The sequence below is a fragment of the Bufo gargarizans genome, chromosome 5 (genome assembly GCF_014858855.1).
Source record: "Bufo gargarizans isolate SCDJY-AF-19 chromosome 5, ASM1485885v1, whole genome shotgun sequence".
Lineage (NCBI taxonomy): Eukaryota > Metazoa > Chordata > Amphibia > Anura > Bufonidae > Bufo > Bufo gargarizans.
The window spans coordinates 417,759,345-417,772,679 of NC_058084.1; the positions used below are offsets into that span (position 1 = coordinate 417,759,345).

Consider the following 13,335-nt stretch of genomic DNA (forward strand, 5'->3'; position numbering starts at 1 on the left):
AGATATAGGCAGCTGTTCATCAAACATTTGTCTTTGCTGGTGACGTTCACTTAATCTTCAGGCAATACTCTATCTCCTAAAACGATTTGGAGAACCTTCATTAGTGAAGCACCGTAACACAAGGTATTTTTCTCTGGGGATTTATTGTGTGCACCAAAGATCAGAAGCATTAAAAACCCGGTAATAAGGCATCCTGCCACATGATCGGCCCAACTCCAAGTTTTGAATTCCCTGAAAGTCATCGGCTAAGACGTTTTCATGAATAGCTTCTTGTATCTGAATGCAGAGCCTATTAACATTGATGCAGCAAGTAATCTTAAAGGAGTTTTTTTTTTTACTAATGACCTATCCAGAGGATAGGCCATCAGTATTAAAATCTTGGAAAAACCCTTTTAATACTCTTGGGCCTCTTGCACACGAACGTGTGCTGCGGACCGCAATTTGCATGGGCACTGACCATGGTCCACAGCTGCATGCGCATCTGCGAACCGTCTTTTCCGCAAAAAGATAGGACATATTCTATCTTTTTATTGCACTGAAGCACGGAACCCCACGAAAGCACTCCGTTCTGCACCACATCTCTGGATTTGCAGAGCCATTCAAGTGAATGGGTCTGCATCCGTGATGCGGAATGCACACGGCCGGTGTCCTGTGTGAAGGGAGGTGCTTCATATAGTTCAAAAAATGATTATGTAGAGGGAAAGAACCCTTATTAATGACCTAATCTTAGAAAAACCTCCAGTATGACTCGACAGATCAGCAAAATGCTCAATCAGTGTTCAAGGCACAGTGGCTAAGCCTGATGGCACGTATTGGTCAGGTAATATACAGTCTCAGCTGATATGTTTCCATCTCACAAAGATGGAGCCTAAGGGAAACAAGATTTCTGTGCTAAGTGAGCTTTAAATGGGTATTCTTACAAACATGGGTATTCTTACAAACACATGTATGACCTATCCACATAATACTGAGACCTGTTTACCCCCATCTCATGCCACATCCAGGGGGAATGAATAGAGCAGTGATGCACATGCGCAGCCCCCGCTCTGGCGATTAGTTGTGGATTCTTCTACATGTCTGACTGGAGTAACCCTTTGGGCCTGTTTAGTTCTTCTAATGTATAGTACAGATCTAGATTACAATTAGTTTTTCATTGTTGCATCAGTCTGCTCAATTCTGGAAGCCTTTAAAAGCTTTGTGTGTGTTAATTATCCAAGACACAGTCATGTAATCGTTATCATCTGCAGACTTGCATCATATACTCCATGATGCCCAGAGGATGAGTTGACTTGCGACACCGATCTTGTAGTCTTTGATGCCTAGATGGAAGAGCAGACACCCTTGTACATGGGAAAACCTAAAATGAGACGCCGCACCTAGATTAGATTCATGATTACATGGGTGCAAGAGATCTGTATGATTGGCCTGTGTGATCTATGGGAATATAAGGGTTAGTGCTTCAGTGTCTTGTAGGTATGACTCCATTGTGGTAATTAAAAAGCTTTGCTTTCAAACCAGTTACACAGCCTCTATTAATGTTACTGCCGCTATAAATTCCTACTCTAATGAATTAAAATAGGCCATTTAGGCTCCATTCACCTCTGCCTTGGAGCCTTTGTTGCAGATTCTGACAGCTGACAGGAAGAATAGCGCAGCATGCAGCCAGATTTGAAGCTATTGACCATATTAGAGACCCCAGCCCTACGTGCATTCTTGGCCAGGTGTTTCCACCACCTGCTGAATGCATAGAGCCGGGCTGACCGTTCCTGCACAGGAGGTCGCAGACCACTTGCCGGGCAGTACTCGGCAGCCTTTCCAACCGTGACAATGTTCTATGCTCCTTTCACATAGTTCAAAGCAGGAATCGGAAGCTTTCAGCAGAAGTCACAACGTGTGAGTGTGGGGGGGGGGGGGGACGACTACTGTATCTCCAAGAAAGGTGAGAGCCATTGTGTACTAGGAAACTGGGACTGCTGATGAAAGGACAGGAGCGCCGTCTGTCTTCTGGGGGAATGTGAGAAGACCTTGCTGTAGATGCCGACTGTAGGGTGCTGCAAGAAACAAAATCCTGACCCTAGAACAAAGTGTGAGCAAAGCCAAAGAAGTAGGGTTCAGGTGGAAGGGTGTATGACTCTTGTATCGGGTTACAGTGGTTTTATTTGCTTTTAAATGCACTGAAATAAGAAGAAAAAGGCCTTTATTCATTAGAATATGATACAACAGGGAACTCCCACCTCATGCTGACCGGTGGTGGGGAGCGTTCCAGAAAATGGCTACCTATTAGACATTTTATAGCCTGTGAATATACTGTAAATTTTGAGATGTTAATACTATTTCAATCAAATATGATGGTATTTTTTTTGTAGGGCAGAGATTTAGCTGATATAAGAAGAAAATTCCTTTCTCCACTTAAGAAATATAAGGTTTCTTATTTTCACAGGTGCTGTTAATTCATTGTCTAAATCATCAGTGACTGTAAGGCTCCAGTCACACGTCCGCAATGTGTTTTGCGGAGACACGGATCCGCAAAACACGGAAAGCGGCAATGTGCGTTCCGCATTTTGCGGACCGCACATTGCCGACATAATAGAATATGCCTGTTCTTGTCCGCAATTGCGGACAAGAATAGGACGTTCTATTTTTTTGCGGAAACGGAAGCACGGATGCGGATCCGCAAATGTGGATGCGGACAGCACATTCCGTCCCCATAGAGAATGAATGGGTCCGCACCCTTTCCGCAAAATTGCGGAAAGGATGCGGACCCATTTTGCGGACGTGGGAATGGAGCCTAAGGCAGGAGTGTCAAACTTTTTTTTTTTTGCTGAGGGACACATCAGCCTTATGGCTTTCTTCAAAGGGTCGTTGACTGTAGAAAAGTAACTATGCCAGTTAGGTGTAGCTACATTCATTGCCTGTTGAAGGAAACCATAAGGCTGATAACGTACTGTTAAATAACACAAGACATAATATAATTATATGTACAGCCGGTATAAGTTATACATCTTCTTGTATCTAGTGATATGGAGCATGCTGGTATAATCTGGCTGTATATAGTTATATATGTACAGCTGGTATAAGTTCTATACATCTTGTATCTAGTAATATGAATGACCATAACTTGGGCGTCACCTTTATACTACAGGAGATACCCAGGTTATACCAGCATGCTCCATATCGCTATCTACAAGAAGAGGCAACGTGCTACTTTAGTCATGCTCTAAGATGGTGGCGCCACCTCCCCGTTACTGCGCTGCTGAGAACTCTTCCGACTGGGAAAAGGTGGCAGCAGCGTGGCAATGTGGGGTAAGGCGGTGCCTGCTCTGAGCCCTGCACAGAACGCCCAGACTCAAGCATCAGGACATCCTTAAAGGGATTCTGTCATCAGATTATAGGCCTATAACCTAAACATATGGCTAGGTCCCTACTAATACCCTGAATCCTAAAGTGACCTTATTAAAGAGGACCTTTCACCTGGAAAAACATGGTGAACTAAGTATCATGCCATATACAGCTGCGCCCAGGGATCTCACTGCACTTACTATTATCCCTGGGCGCCGCTCCGTTCTCCCGTTATGTCGGGGACTTGGTTATAGTAGGAGGAGACTGCCCTTGTTCTCCTGGGCGTCTCCTCCTCCTCCTCCTAGGCTGTAGCGCTGGCCAATCGCAGCTCACAGCCTGGGGAAGAAAAAAAAACCCAGGCTGTGAGCTCTGCGCTGCGATTGGACAGCGCTACAGCCTAGGAGGAGATGCCCAGCAGAACAAGGGCAGTCTCCGCCCACTATAACAGTGTCCCAAGTCTCCGCCTACTATAACCAAGTCCCCAAACATACCGGAGGACATAACGGGAGAACGGAGCCGCGCCCAGGGATAAGTGCAGTGAGATCCCTGGGCGCCGCTGTATATGGCATGATTCTTAGTTCACTGTTTTTCCAGGTGAAAGGTCCTCTTTAAATGCACCTGTGGCTCTATTATCATATAAAACGGGTTTATATAACCTGTCACTCACGTCCCAAATGTGTCCAAGGGGACGTCTCATAATGTAGGGTGCCTGGCTACAGCCATCTCATTTTGGTGCCCAGCGCCACCCTCCCTTTCTATAGAGCTGCCTTCCTCACCTCAGCTCCGCCTCCCTCAACTCGGCACCGCCTCCAAAATCGTCCGCTCCCTCAGCCAGATCCCGTGCGGCTGTGAGAGGGTGGCTGCAATAGGGCAGTCAAGGCAGGTTTGAGCTAAGTGCGCCGGCTGGCGCATTCGCGCACTTCGCTCAATGAGGCTGCTGCCCGGAGTCCGCATGGGCGCATCAGGTTATACCTAGTGAGCAGGATCTGGCTGAGGAGAGCAGACTATTTCAGGGGCGGTGCAGAGTTGAGGGTGGGCAGGCGGTGCCGAGTCGCACCAAAAGGAGATGGCGGCAGCCGGGCACCCTGCATTATGAGACTTCCCCTTGGACACATTTGGGACGTGAGTGACAGGTTATATAAACCTATTTTATATGATAGAGCCATAGACGCATTTGATAAGGTCACTTTAGGATTCAGGGTATTAGTAGGGACCTCGCCATATGTTTAGGTTATAGGCCTCAAATCTGATGACAGAATCCCTTTTAAAGGGGTTTTGCCACTTCAGCAAATGGCATTTATTATGCAGAGAAAGTTTCCATGGTCACGACCACCCTGCAGTCCTCAGCATGGCTGTGCTTGTACACTATAGACAAAAGCACCAGCCTACGTGAGCTCCCATGGTCCTGGCCACCAGAGGCTGGCACTTTTTTCCCATAGTGTGCAAGCACAGCCACCACTGCTGGATTACAGGGTGGTTGTAACTATGGAAACGAGCAGTGTATAATGTGATGGAAAAAGGAAGCCAGCAAAGGAAGCAATATGGACAATCACTACACATTAGTAAGTGCCTTGTATTAACTTTCTACATGATAAATGGATCCGGACAGCACACACATAACACTTGTGTGTGGTCAACATTTTTTGCAGCCCCGTAGAAATGAATGAGTCCGCATTTGATCCATAAAAATGCTAACTGAAAATACTTGTGTGTGCATGAGGCCTAAGTGTGTATAGATATGTACATGGCTCTGTCACCGATGGTTTATCGGTCTGCCTTACTAATGTTGTGATTTGTCCATATTGCCTACTTTGCTGGCTTGGTTCATTACTTAAATTTTTTTTTATCACATTATACACTGCTCGTTACAACCACCCTCTAATCCAGCAGTGGTGGTTGTGCTTGCACACTATAGGAAAGAATGCCAGCCTCTCTGGTGGCCGGGACCTGCTGCTGGACTGCAGGGTGGCCGTAAACCATGGAAATGTTCTCTGCATAATAAATGCTACTGGCTGAAGTGGCAAAACCCATTTGAGCACTGTGGCTGTGGGAGACAACTATGGGCACTGCCATTACTCTGAGCGGCACTACTCTCACATTAGGGCCCTTACCAGTGGGTCACAAAAAACGAGCGCGTCCGGATTTGGCCTGCGGGCCTTGCGTTTGAGGTGTGGTATAAGGGGACACCAAACACAGAAAATGCAGAAAACATTAAAAAGAAAACTATCCCCGCACGTCCTCCCTTCTCGTTTCCTGGTGTATCTCAGGTGGGCAGCCATGTCCCCAACTCCTTCCTACTGTCTTGTATATGGCTTTAAGAGCCTCCATGCTGCGACCTAGGATGAAGATTGGGCCATGTCCCCTCAGACGATTGGCTGCGGATTAACCCTGTGTGCTCTGCGGGATTTCTACAAGACTGGCTGCATCATTTTTCTCGGTTTAGTCTTCCGCTGGCGGGACCAATGTATTTTATATGGGGGTCTCTCGACCCTCCCTGTCAGATATTTTGGTGAGGTTTGGGCATACTTTATTTCTAGTTGGCCAATCCTCCCTCCTTGAGAACACAGGAGGAGCTGTTTGTCCAGTCATTCACTAATGAATGGCCTCCTTTACCGTATGCACAGAGTCGCTGGGGGAGTCGGCTGTGTTCTCTCATTTGCTGTGAAAATCCCCAAGGATCCCTTTAATAGTCTATAAGAGCTTCTTTATAAGTGAATATGGTTATTGAATCCTGTGATGAGGAAATCTCTTTAATACAGGCGCTGGTATCGCTGCTCTAAGAGCTGAGGACTGTAAAAATAGCATGTGTGGGTGTGTAGGAATTCTTCTAACATGACCTTCAGCTCTCTGTACACATCACTTGAAGCGGAGCTGATGCACGGCAAGAGTTCAGATGATTTAACTTTTTTGCCTTTTGGCTTTCCATAATGCTAATTTTTTTTTTTTTATCGCAGCAAGGGTGATATTACACTACCCCATCTTTGGGCAGTGCAGAAGCCGATGTAAGATAACACATCCATCAGTGCTCGTTTGCACTGGCCTGATTACGCAGACCGATGCATCCTGAATGTTGGAGGAACGATTACTACCACAGTGGTTTCTCCCTCAGTCTGTTCTCTTGATTATGGGCAGCACATCTGTTGACTCAGGGTGATGTGCTGCTGATAATCGGGCATCCTTCATACTGATGAAAGTCAATCAGCAAATAAACAAGCATTTGCTTCTTTATCTACTGCTCGATTTTTATTTTTATTTTTTTATTTTTTTTATCAGGTTATCGGGAATGAGCATTCCTATTCCCAATGATTTGCCCAAAATTGTGCAGTGTAATAGGGTCATATAGGGGTTGTCTCACTTCAGCATTTATCATGTAGATAAAGTTAATACAAGGCACTTACTAATGTATTGTGATAATCCATGTTGCCTCCTTTGCAGGCTGGATTCATTTTTCCATCAGGACAATTTTTTTCCCATGTATAACAGAACAAAATGGAAGCATTGTTTATGGCCATAGACTACATTAGGATGGAGCAAACTAACTTGCCTCTTAACCCTTTCGCTACCAGCACCGTACATGGCGCCAGCTCTCACGTGCAGTGGGCGTCATAGCCAGCAGATATCTACTGTTTCATACAGCAGAGACATGCGGCTAATTACCGTGACCGGCAATAATGCCAATCACGGTAATTAAAGGCTTTACATGCCCTGACCAAGTGAGGTCACGGCATCTAAATGTGCAAAAACCTGGAAGCTCATTCTTCTGTGCTTCCTACCGATGCCCCGTGTGGCCAAATGGGGCACGGGTACTTGCGCTGAACACCTTCAGCCTCGCTGCAATTCTTATAAAAAAATTAGCAAAATTTACTTTTAATGGTAAATATGAAATCCCTGAAAGAACAATGAAAAATTAAAAAACATAATTTATAAGCTCATATTTATGGGCCACAAAATCACAAAAAATTAAATATAGAAAAGTTAAAATCACCCCACTTTCCGTATAATTAAAAAATAAATACCTAAATAACAATAAATATAAACCTCATGAGTATCGCCGCAACTGAAAACGCCAATGTTAAAATAGAAAAAAAAATCCAATACAGTGAATGGCATTGTACCTGCTCCTAGGGGCTCAGTTCTCCCACCTTTGTCGCCTCCCTCCAAGTCCTGATTGACAGGGCCAGGCAGCGCTCGCATCGGTCTGCCAGCCCTGTGCTCTGGTGAAATCTCGCTCTATTCGGTATTCTGCGCAGGCTCTGTGAGGAAGCTGGCAGCCTGCGAGTTTCTTTCCCTCACTGTGCCTGCGCCGAATGCTGAACGGCGCGAGATTTCACCAGAGCACAGGGCTCGCACTCTCGCAGACAGATGAGCGCTGCCTAGAAATAGTCCGGAATAATCGTGGGTAAAATCTGCTTTTACTTTCAGCTTCATTCACAGCATCCCAATTTCTATAATTGATATCTTCCCCCTGTACTGAACAGATTTATGTAATTCTGGTATTGTTTATTTCTAGCTGGTACCAAATTAGAGAGATGAGCAGCTAAAGCAGCCCCCCTCTCCCAGTCAGTCTGAAAGAGAATGAGGGACAGCTGGCTATTAAGAGGTTAAAAGAAATGCTTACTGATTTAATGTAATTTGCAGGGCTTGTCTCTGGTTAGCTGTATGTGAGGATACACACTGCTCTGGGAACTGTGGGAAGTTATCTGCGTTTTGATTGGTCCTGCTAGTTCATGTGAGGAGAGCAAGAGCTTATGGGAAGTGAGGGAAATGCAGGATGGCCTCAAGGAAGGGCAAGGATCATCACAGGAAGAGCAGCAGAGGCCATCTTAGGAAGTTGCTGAAATAGAGGCACAAAGAAATATGGTTGCTAAGGGCTGAATACAGACATCAGAAAGGTAAAATTAGCTGAAAAATGCATGAACATCTTCCCTTCAGCATCACATGTGTTGGGAATTTCATTTTTGGTAGTGAAATGGCAGTTACTTTAAAACCAAGCCTTAACTATAGGATGAAAATACTTACTAGTATAGGCTTATTTCCAGCCTGTAATCTTGGAGATACTTAGGTTTTCGAGCCTTTCAGTGTAAAGATGGAGCTGCTAGATCTCCTAAAATAGAAAGTCTGAATCCCATTACTGGTGCTACACTGTGACCGAAACCATTGGCATCAATAGGGTGATATCTAAGAGTAGAGGAATCGGAGGCATATCCTCTGTCTTTGTGGCCTTTATCATTACAATAGTGCTGACTGCTCCATGTAATTGTGACAGCTTGTACTTACCATTTCCAGAAATTGCCGTATAGCATGTGGTACCTGCCTGGACCCTTTTCATATAATTATGTGGTATATTTCCTTGTATATAGTATACTTACCTGTGTGCTTGTTGTTCACTGGAAGGAACAGTAGTTAGAGGGTTTTGCGGGATTGTGTACAACTCATCTAGTTTCATTTGGCGCAGTAAGTGAAGGACGCTTGCCGGCTTCGCTCACTGCGCCTGCGCCGAATACTGGACGGGGCGGCGCAGGCGTGCGATTTCCACAGCAGACAGGGCTGGCAAGAGACCGCGCTGCTTGGCCTTGTCAATCAAGTGTAGCAGGGCGTGGCCAGAGGTGAGAGAACAAAGCCTCTAGGAGCAGGAGCAACGCCCCCTGTACCTAGAGGCTCATTTGCATTTATAAAAAAAAACTTAGTCTCAATAATGACGGCACACAGTGAGATGGCACTAATATAGTTATGTTCAGCTGCCATTAGTACAACCCTTTAAGTGAATATAGTTTATGCCTAAATACAAACGTAGGCTGCGGTGCCGGCCATATCCCATACCCGGCCTCTGACTGTGCGCTACAATTAACCCCTCAGGTGCTGCACCTGAGGGGTTAATTGCGGTGGATCGCAGCGCACAGTCAGAGGCTGGGTGCCGGTTATGAGATATGGCCGGCACCCGCAGCCTGCGTTTGTATTCAGGGATAAACTATATTCGTTGGTGGCACAGTGGCCCCAGCTCCTCCTCCTCCCTGCTATCAGTCTATTGGTGGCAGCAGCACAGGGGGGAGGGACTGCCGTCTTCTTCCCTGTGCTGCTGAGGTGAACATGGCGTGCGCTGAGAGCAGCGCGTGCCATGTTGGCTCAACTCGTGTGTCTGCTGGATGAAAGCCCTTTCTTCTTAGAGGCAGAGCAGCGGAGGGTCTAGGCGCAAATGGCGACAAGACTACAAAGTCTTGTCGCCATTTTGCAATTCAAAGTCTCATTAGCAACTATTTTGGTCGCCATCTGCAGCCCTATTTATGTGCTGTAGCTCTTGTGTATTACTGCAGATAATAGTTCAGAATCCGTGTGACAGATTCTCTTTAACATGGTTGCATTTCCAAGGAGAGGTGTAAGGCTTTCTCCTGGAAATCGGGGACCCTGATATTTTTGATGTAGGCGATGCCTTTTGGACCTGCCAGGTAAATGTGGCTGTGTTCACAGTGCCGGTGTCGTCTGGAATAGATTGGCACACACTACGTGTGACCTAGTGAAATCCTGCAGCACGGCTGGGAGCGAGCATTTCTAAAAATACCATTCCTAAACTCTGGCAAGAGTCAGCTGACACTTTTTGTTGTTTCTCTGTGCACCCCTCCCCCATGGCTTTTGCACGCTGTAATTTATGCCCCTTATCAAATCTTTAAAACCAACCTGTTTGCTCCACATATGGGCTATTCTCTCTATCAAGATAAATATTCATTCACTTTTTTTTATTTTTTATTTTTTATTTTTTTGTTTAGTGATTATTCTCCCCCTAGTACATACAGCTAATTTTACTCGTAATAGACTGAAGTGTTAACGTTTTTACAGGTTCCCAGACTCGTTCCGTGTAAGTCATGGTTGACTATTACCAAGTGTTGGGAGTCCACAGGAATTCCTCTCCAGACGATCTTAAGAAATCGTGAGTAGTATTTGTCCATTTCCGGTGGGTGGTTATGTAGAGGAGGGGGGTTATTAGCATGCAGTTATTGGGTGAACTGTTGTCTACAGCCGACTGTTTTCCTCACACTCGGGGCTGTATTACATTGGCAGATTGTCTGCCAGATCATCGCTAGCAGATGTTCGAAGTAACGTTCATCGGGCAATCCAGGTTTTTAAGTAGGCTTAAAAATCATTGTTTGCCGGCGGCAGATCGTGCTGTCTAATCACAATCTGCTGCTGACGAGCAAAGAGTCCTTATGATGAGCAATTGGCATTGGTGATTGCTCCTCCCCATACTGTGGAGGAGATCGCTTCATGTAATAGCAGCGGTCTCCTTCACTGACGAGCAAGCGATTGCCAGGAAGGAACTCTTCCCTCCCGACAATTGTCTAGCTGACCTTTTTATAGCCCTAATTTTACACTTGAGGGAGAAATGTATTAGGACTGCTGTATATGCCGGTCCACTATCACCTTGTGACATATATCTGACTGTGCACCAGAACTGAAAGGGTGTCCTCCTAGGCCCTGCCAGCTTTTTTTTTTTCTATGGGAAATGTGACATTAAGTTATATAGTGTGCAGTCTTCAACAGTCGGATATTTATGGACTTTTTTTTTTTTGCTATTTTATTATTTTCAATTAATATAAATTTCATCAATCCTTATTATTTGAACTCTTAAAAAATACTAATCATCCAAAAGCTTGACAGACAACTAACAATTTTTTTTTTTTTTTTTTTTTTTTTTTTTTTTAGCGTTCGCTCGGATCCGTTCTGAACGGATCCGATCATAATAATGCAGACGGAGGCTCCGTTCAGAACGGATCCGTCTGCATTATATTGGCATATAAAAACTAAGTGTGAAAATAGCCTCGGACGGATCCGTCCAGACTTTCAATGTAAAGTCAATGGGGGACGGATCCGCTTGAAGATTGAGCCATATTGTGGCATCTTCAAACGGATCCGTCCCCATTGACTTACATTGTAAGTCTGGACGGATCCGCACGGCCAGGCGGACACCCGAACGCTGCAAGCAGCGTTCAGCTGTCCGCCTGTCCGTGCGGAGGCGAGCGGAGTCTGAACGCCGCCAGACTGATGCAGTCTGAGCGGATCCGCATCCATTCAGACTGCATCAGGGCTGGACGGAAGCGTTCGGGTCCGCTCGTGAGCCCCTTCAAACGGAGCTCACGAGCGGACAGCCGAACGCTAGTGTGAAAGTAGCCTAAACTGCTTAAGTAGCTGTGTGCATTTTTTAAGGTGTTATCCAACAAATGTAACAAAAAAATTAAAATCCACTCTTAGATAACCCGAACCTTGTACACCAAACTTGAAAACAGAAGTTCTCTCATCCCTACTCATGGTTTATTACTATTGTTATCCCCTTCCCTTCCTGCTTAGAAAAGAGTCCCTAGCCCTAGATACATATTGTGTGTAGTACCCCTTCCCAAATTACTTCTCAACTGTCTGGAAACAGAATATATCTAAATACAGTACTTGTATAAGAAGGAAATTGTGGGGGGCATTTCGTACCATATGCATCTGAGATCATATTTGAGGGAGTATTTTCTATGCTGGAGAAGAAAGGGTTAACGAGAGCTAACTGCAGTAGACCCTGGGAGAAGCGGTTGCTTGATGAACTGCTGCCCACCCACAGAAGGGCGAGCAAGTCGTCCAAATTATGTTCATAATGTGTAGGCTGTATCATCAAGTGCCCTTTGTGGCCCTGCATAGGGCTGTGTTAAAGGATCCTTACTTATGTATATTTTTTGTTTTTTCTATTTATGCAACCGGTAGGTACCGACGATTAGCCCTTAAGTGGCACCCTGATAAAAATCCAGATAATAAAGAAGAAGCGGAGAGGAAATTTAAAGAACTTGCTGAGGCTTATGAAGTCTTATCAGATGGTAAAGCTTTTTGCCGTTTTTCTAATGTAGTCTGTATGAGCTGCTCCTTCAGTAGCTATCGGCCAAATGCTGCTCTTCATCCTCTCCGCCCTGTACACCACCTCTTTCTATTGAGAACAAAGGAAAATGGGGATGTTGAAATTCTACACACCGGTTCCTTTTTTTTTACTCCAACATTGGCCAGTCATCAAATACACATTAGGTGGTTGGCTGGTCCTGCTGAAATCGGAACGGTCGGCCGACCTTAGTCTCATCTGTGTGACCACCTTTAAAGGGTGAACTACAGAGTTTTTGTTCATGAGAAATAAATATGGGCAGCAGATCTCACCCCTGCAGTGTGCTACACAATATGCCTTCTGCATGATTGGAGATATACAGGATACTCTAAAATCCTGTTTTTTTCAAATGTGTCAGCTGGTTTCTAAAACCCATTTGCTAGCTCTTCTACTAGCTCAAGTCTCGTTTTGGGTTAACGCAAGTCATCGGCCCATCTAAGACCTCACCGATCAGCTGACAATTACACAGAAGCTTGTTTGTTGGCGGTAAACGGGGAACGTGCTGCTGACCTAATGTTAAGTGTTACAGGGAATGGACAATTGTAGTACTGCTCTTTCACCCCATACAGGTTAGATCAACCTGTGTCAAGGCGGTTTTAAACGAGCATTAATAGACTTTTTTTTTATTGGTGCTGGTTACAGCCCCTAATCATCCCATGTAAAGGGACACTTCCAACAGAAAGTTAAAACTCGCCAAAAAATAAATCTTTTGTATTTAGGCTGTACTCTGCTGTTGAAAATTAAATACAGAAACGTTGTCCTTCTGTAGCAGTCACAGGTAAAACCCATTGTCTAAAGGGTATTGTCGTTCACAATAGTAGGTGTAGACTTTGATAAGTGACAACTCTCTTGTCCCATTGGCAGACTTGGTTAAAGATGCCCACAGAGTAGCATTGCTTAGAAGAGCGTAATGTGCTAATTGGGTCACTACCGAGGAGGGGCACTCTGAGGTCACAGTGATGGCCTAACTGAGGGAGTTAAGTGGTTAAGAAGAAGTTAAAGCCAGGACAGGAAGTGGAATTTATGGAGTGATTTATATTCACATATAAGTTAATATGTGACAACATTTTGATGGAAGTGTCCCTTTGTCTGTAAGA

General features: G+C 45.1%; 1 protein-coding gene across 1 annotated transcript in view; it reads left to right on the forward strand.

Annotated features, from left to right (window-relative positions):
• The window catches only part of DNAJB6 (DnaJ heat shock protein family (Hsp40) member B6), a 103,679-nt gene that overhangs the window by 18,750 nt on the left and 71,594 nt on the right, over positions 1-13,335 (forward strand). Inside the window, exons 2-3 of the mRNA XM_044293329.1 lie at positions 10,171-10,261; positions 12,073-12,182. Of these exons, the coding sequence (XP_044149264.1) occupies positions 10,197-10,261; positions 12,073-12,182 (175 nt within the window). The 5' untranslated portion in view covers positions 10,171-10,196. The remainder of the gene's footprint in view (positions 1-10,170; positions 10,262-12,072; positions 12,183-13,335) is intronic.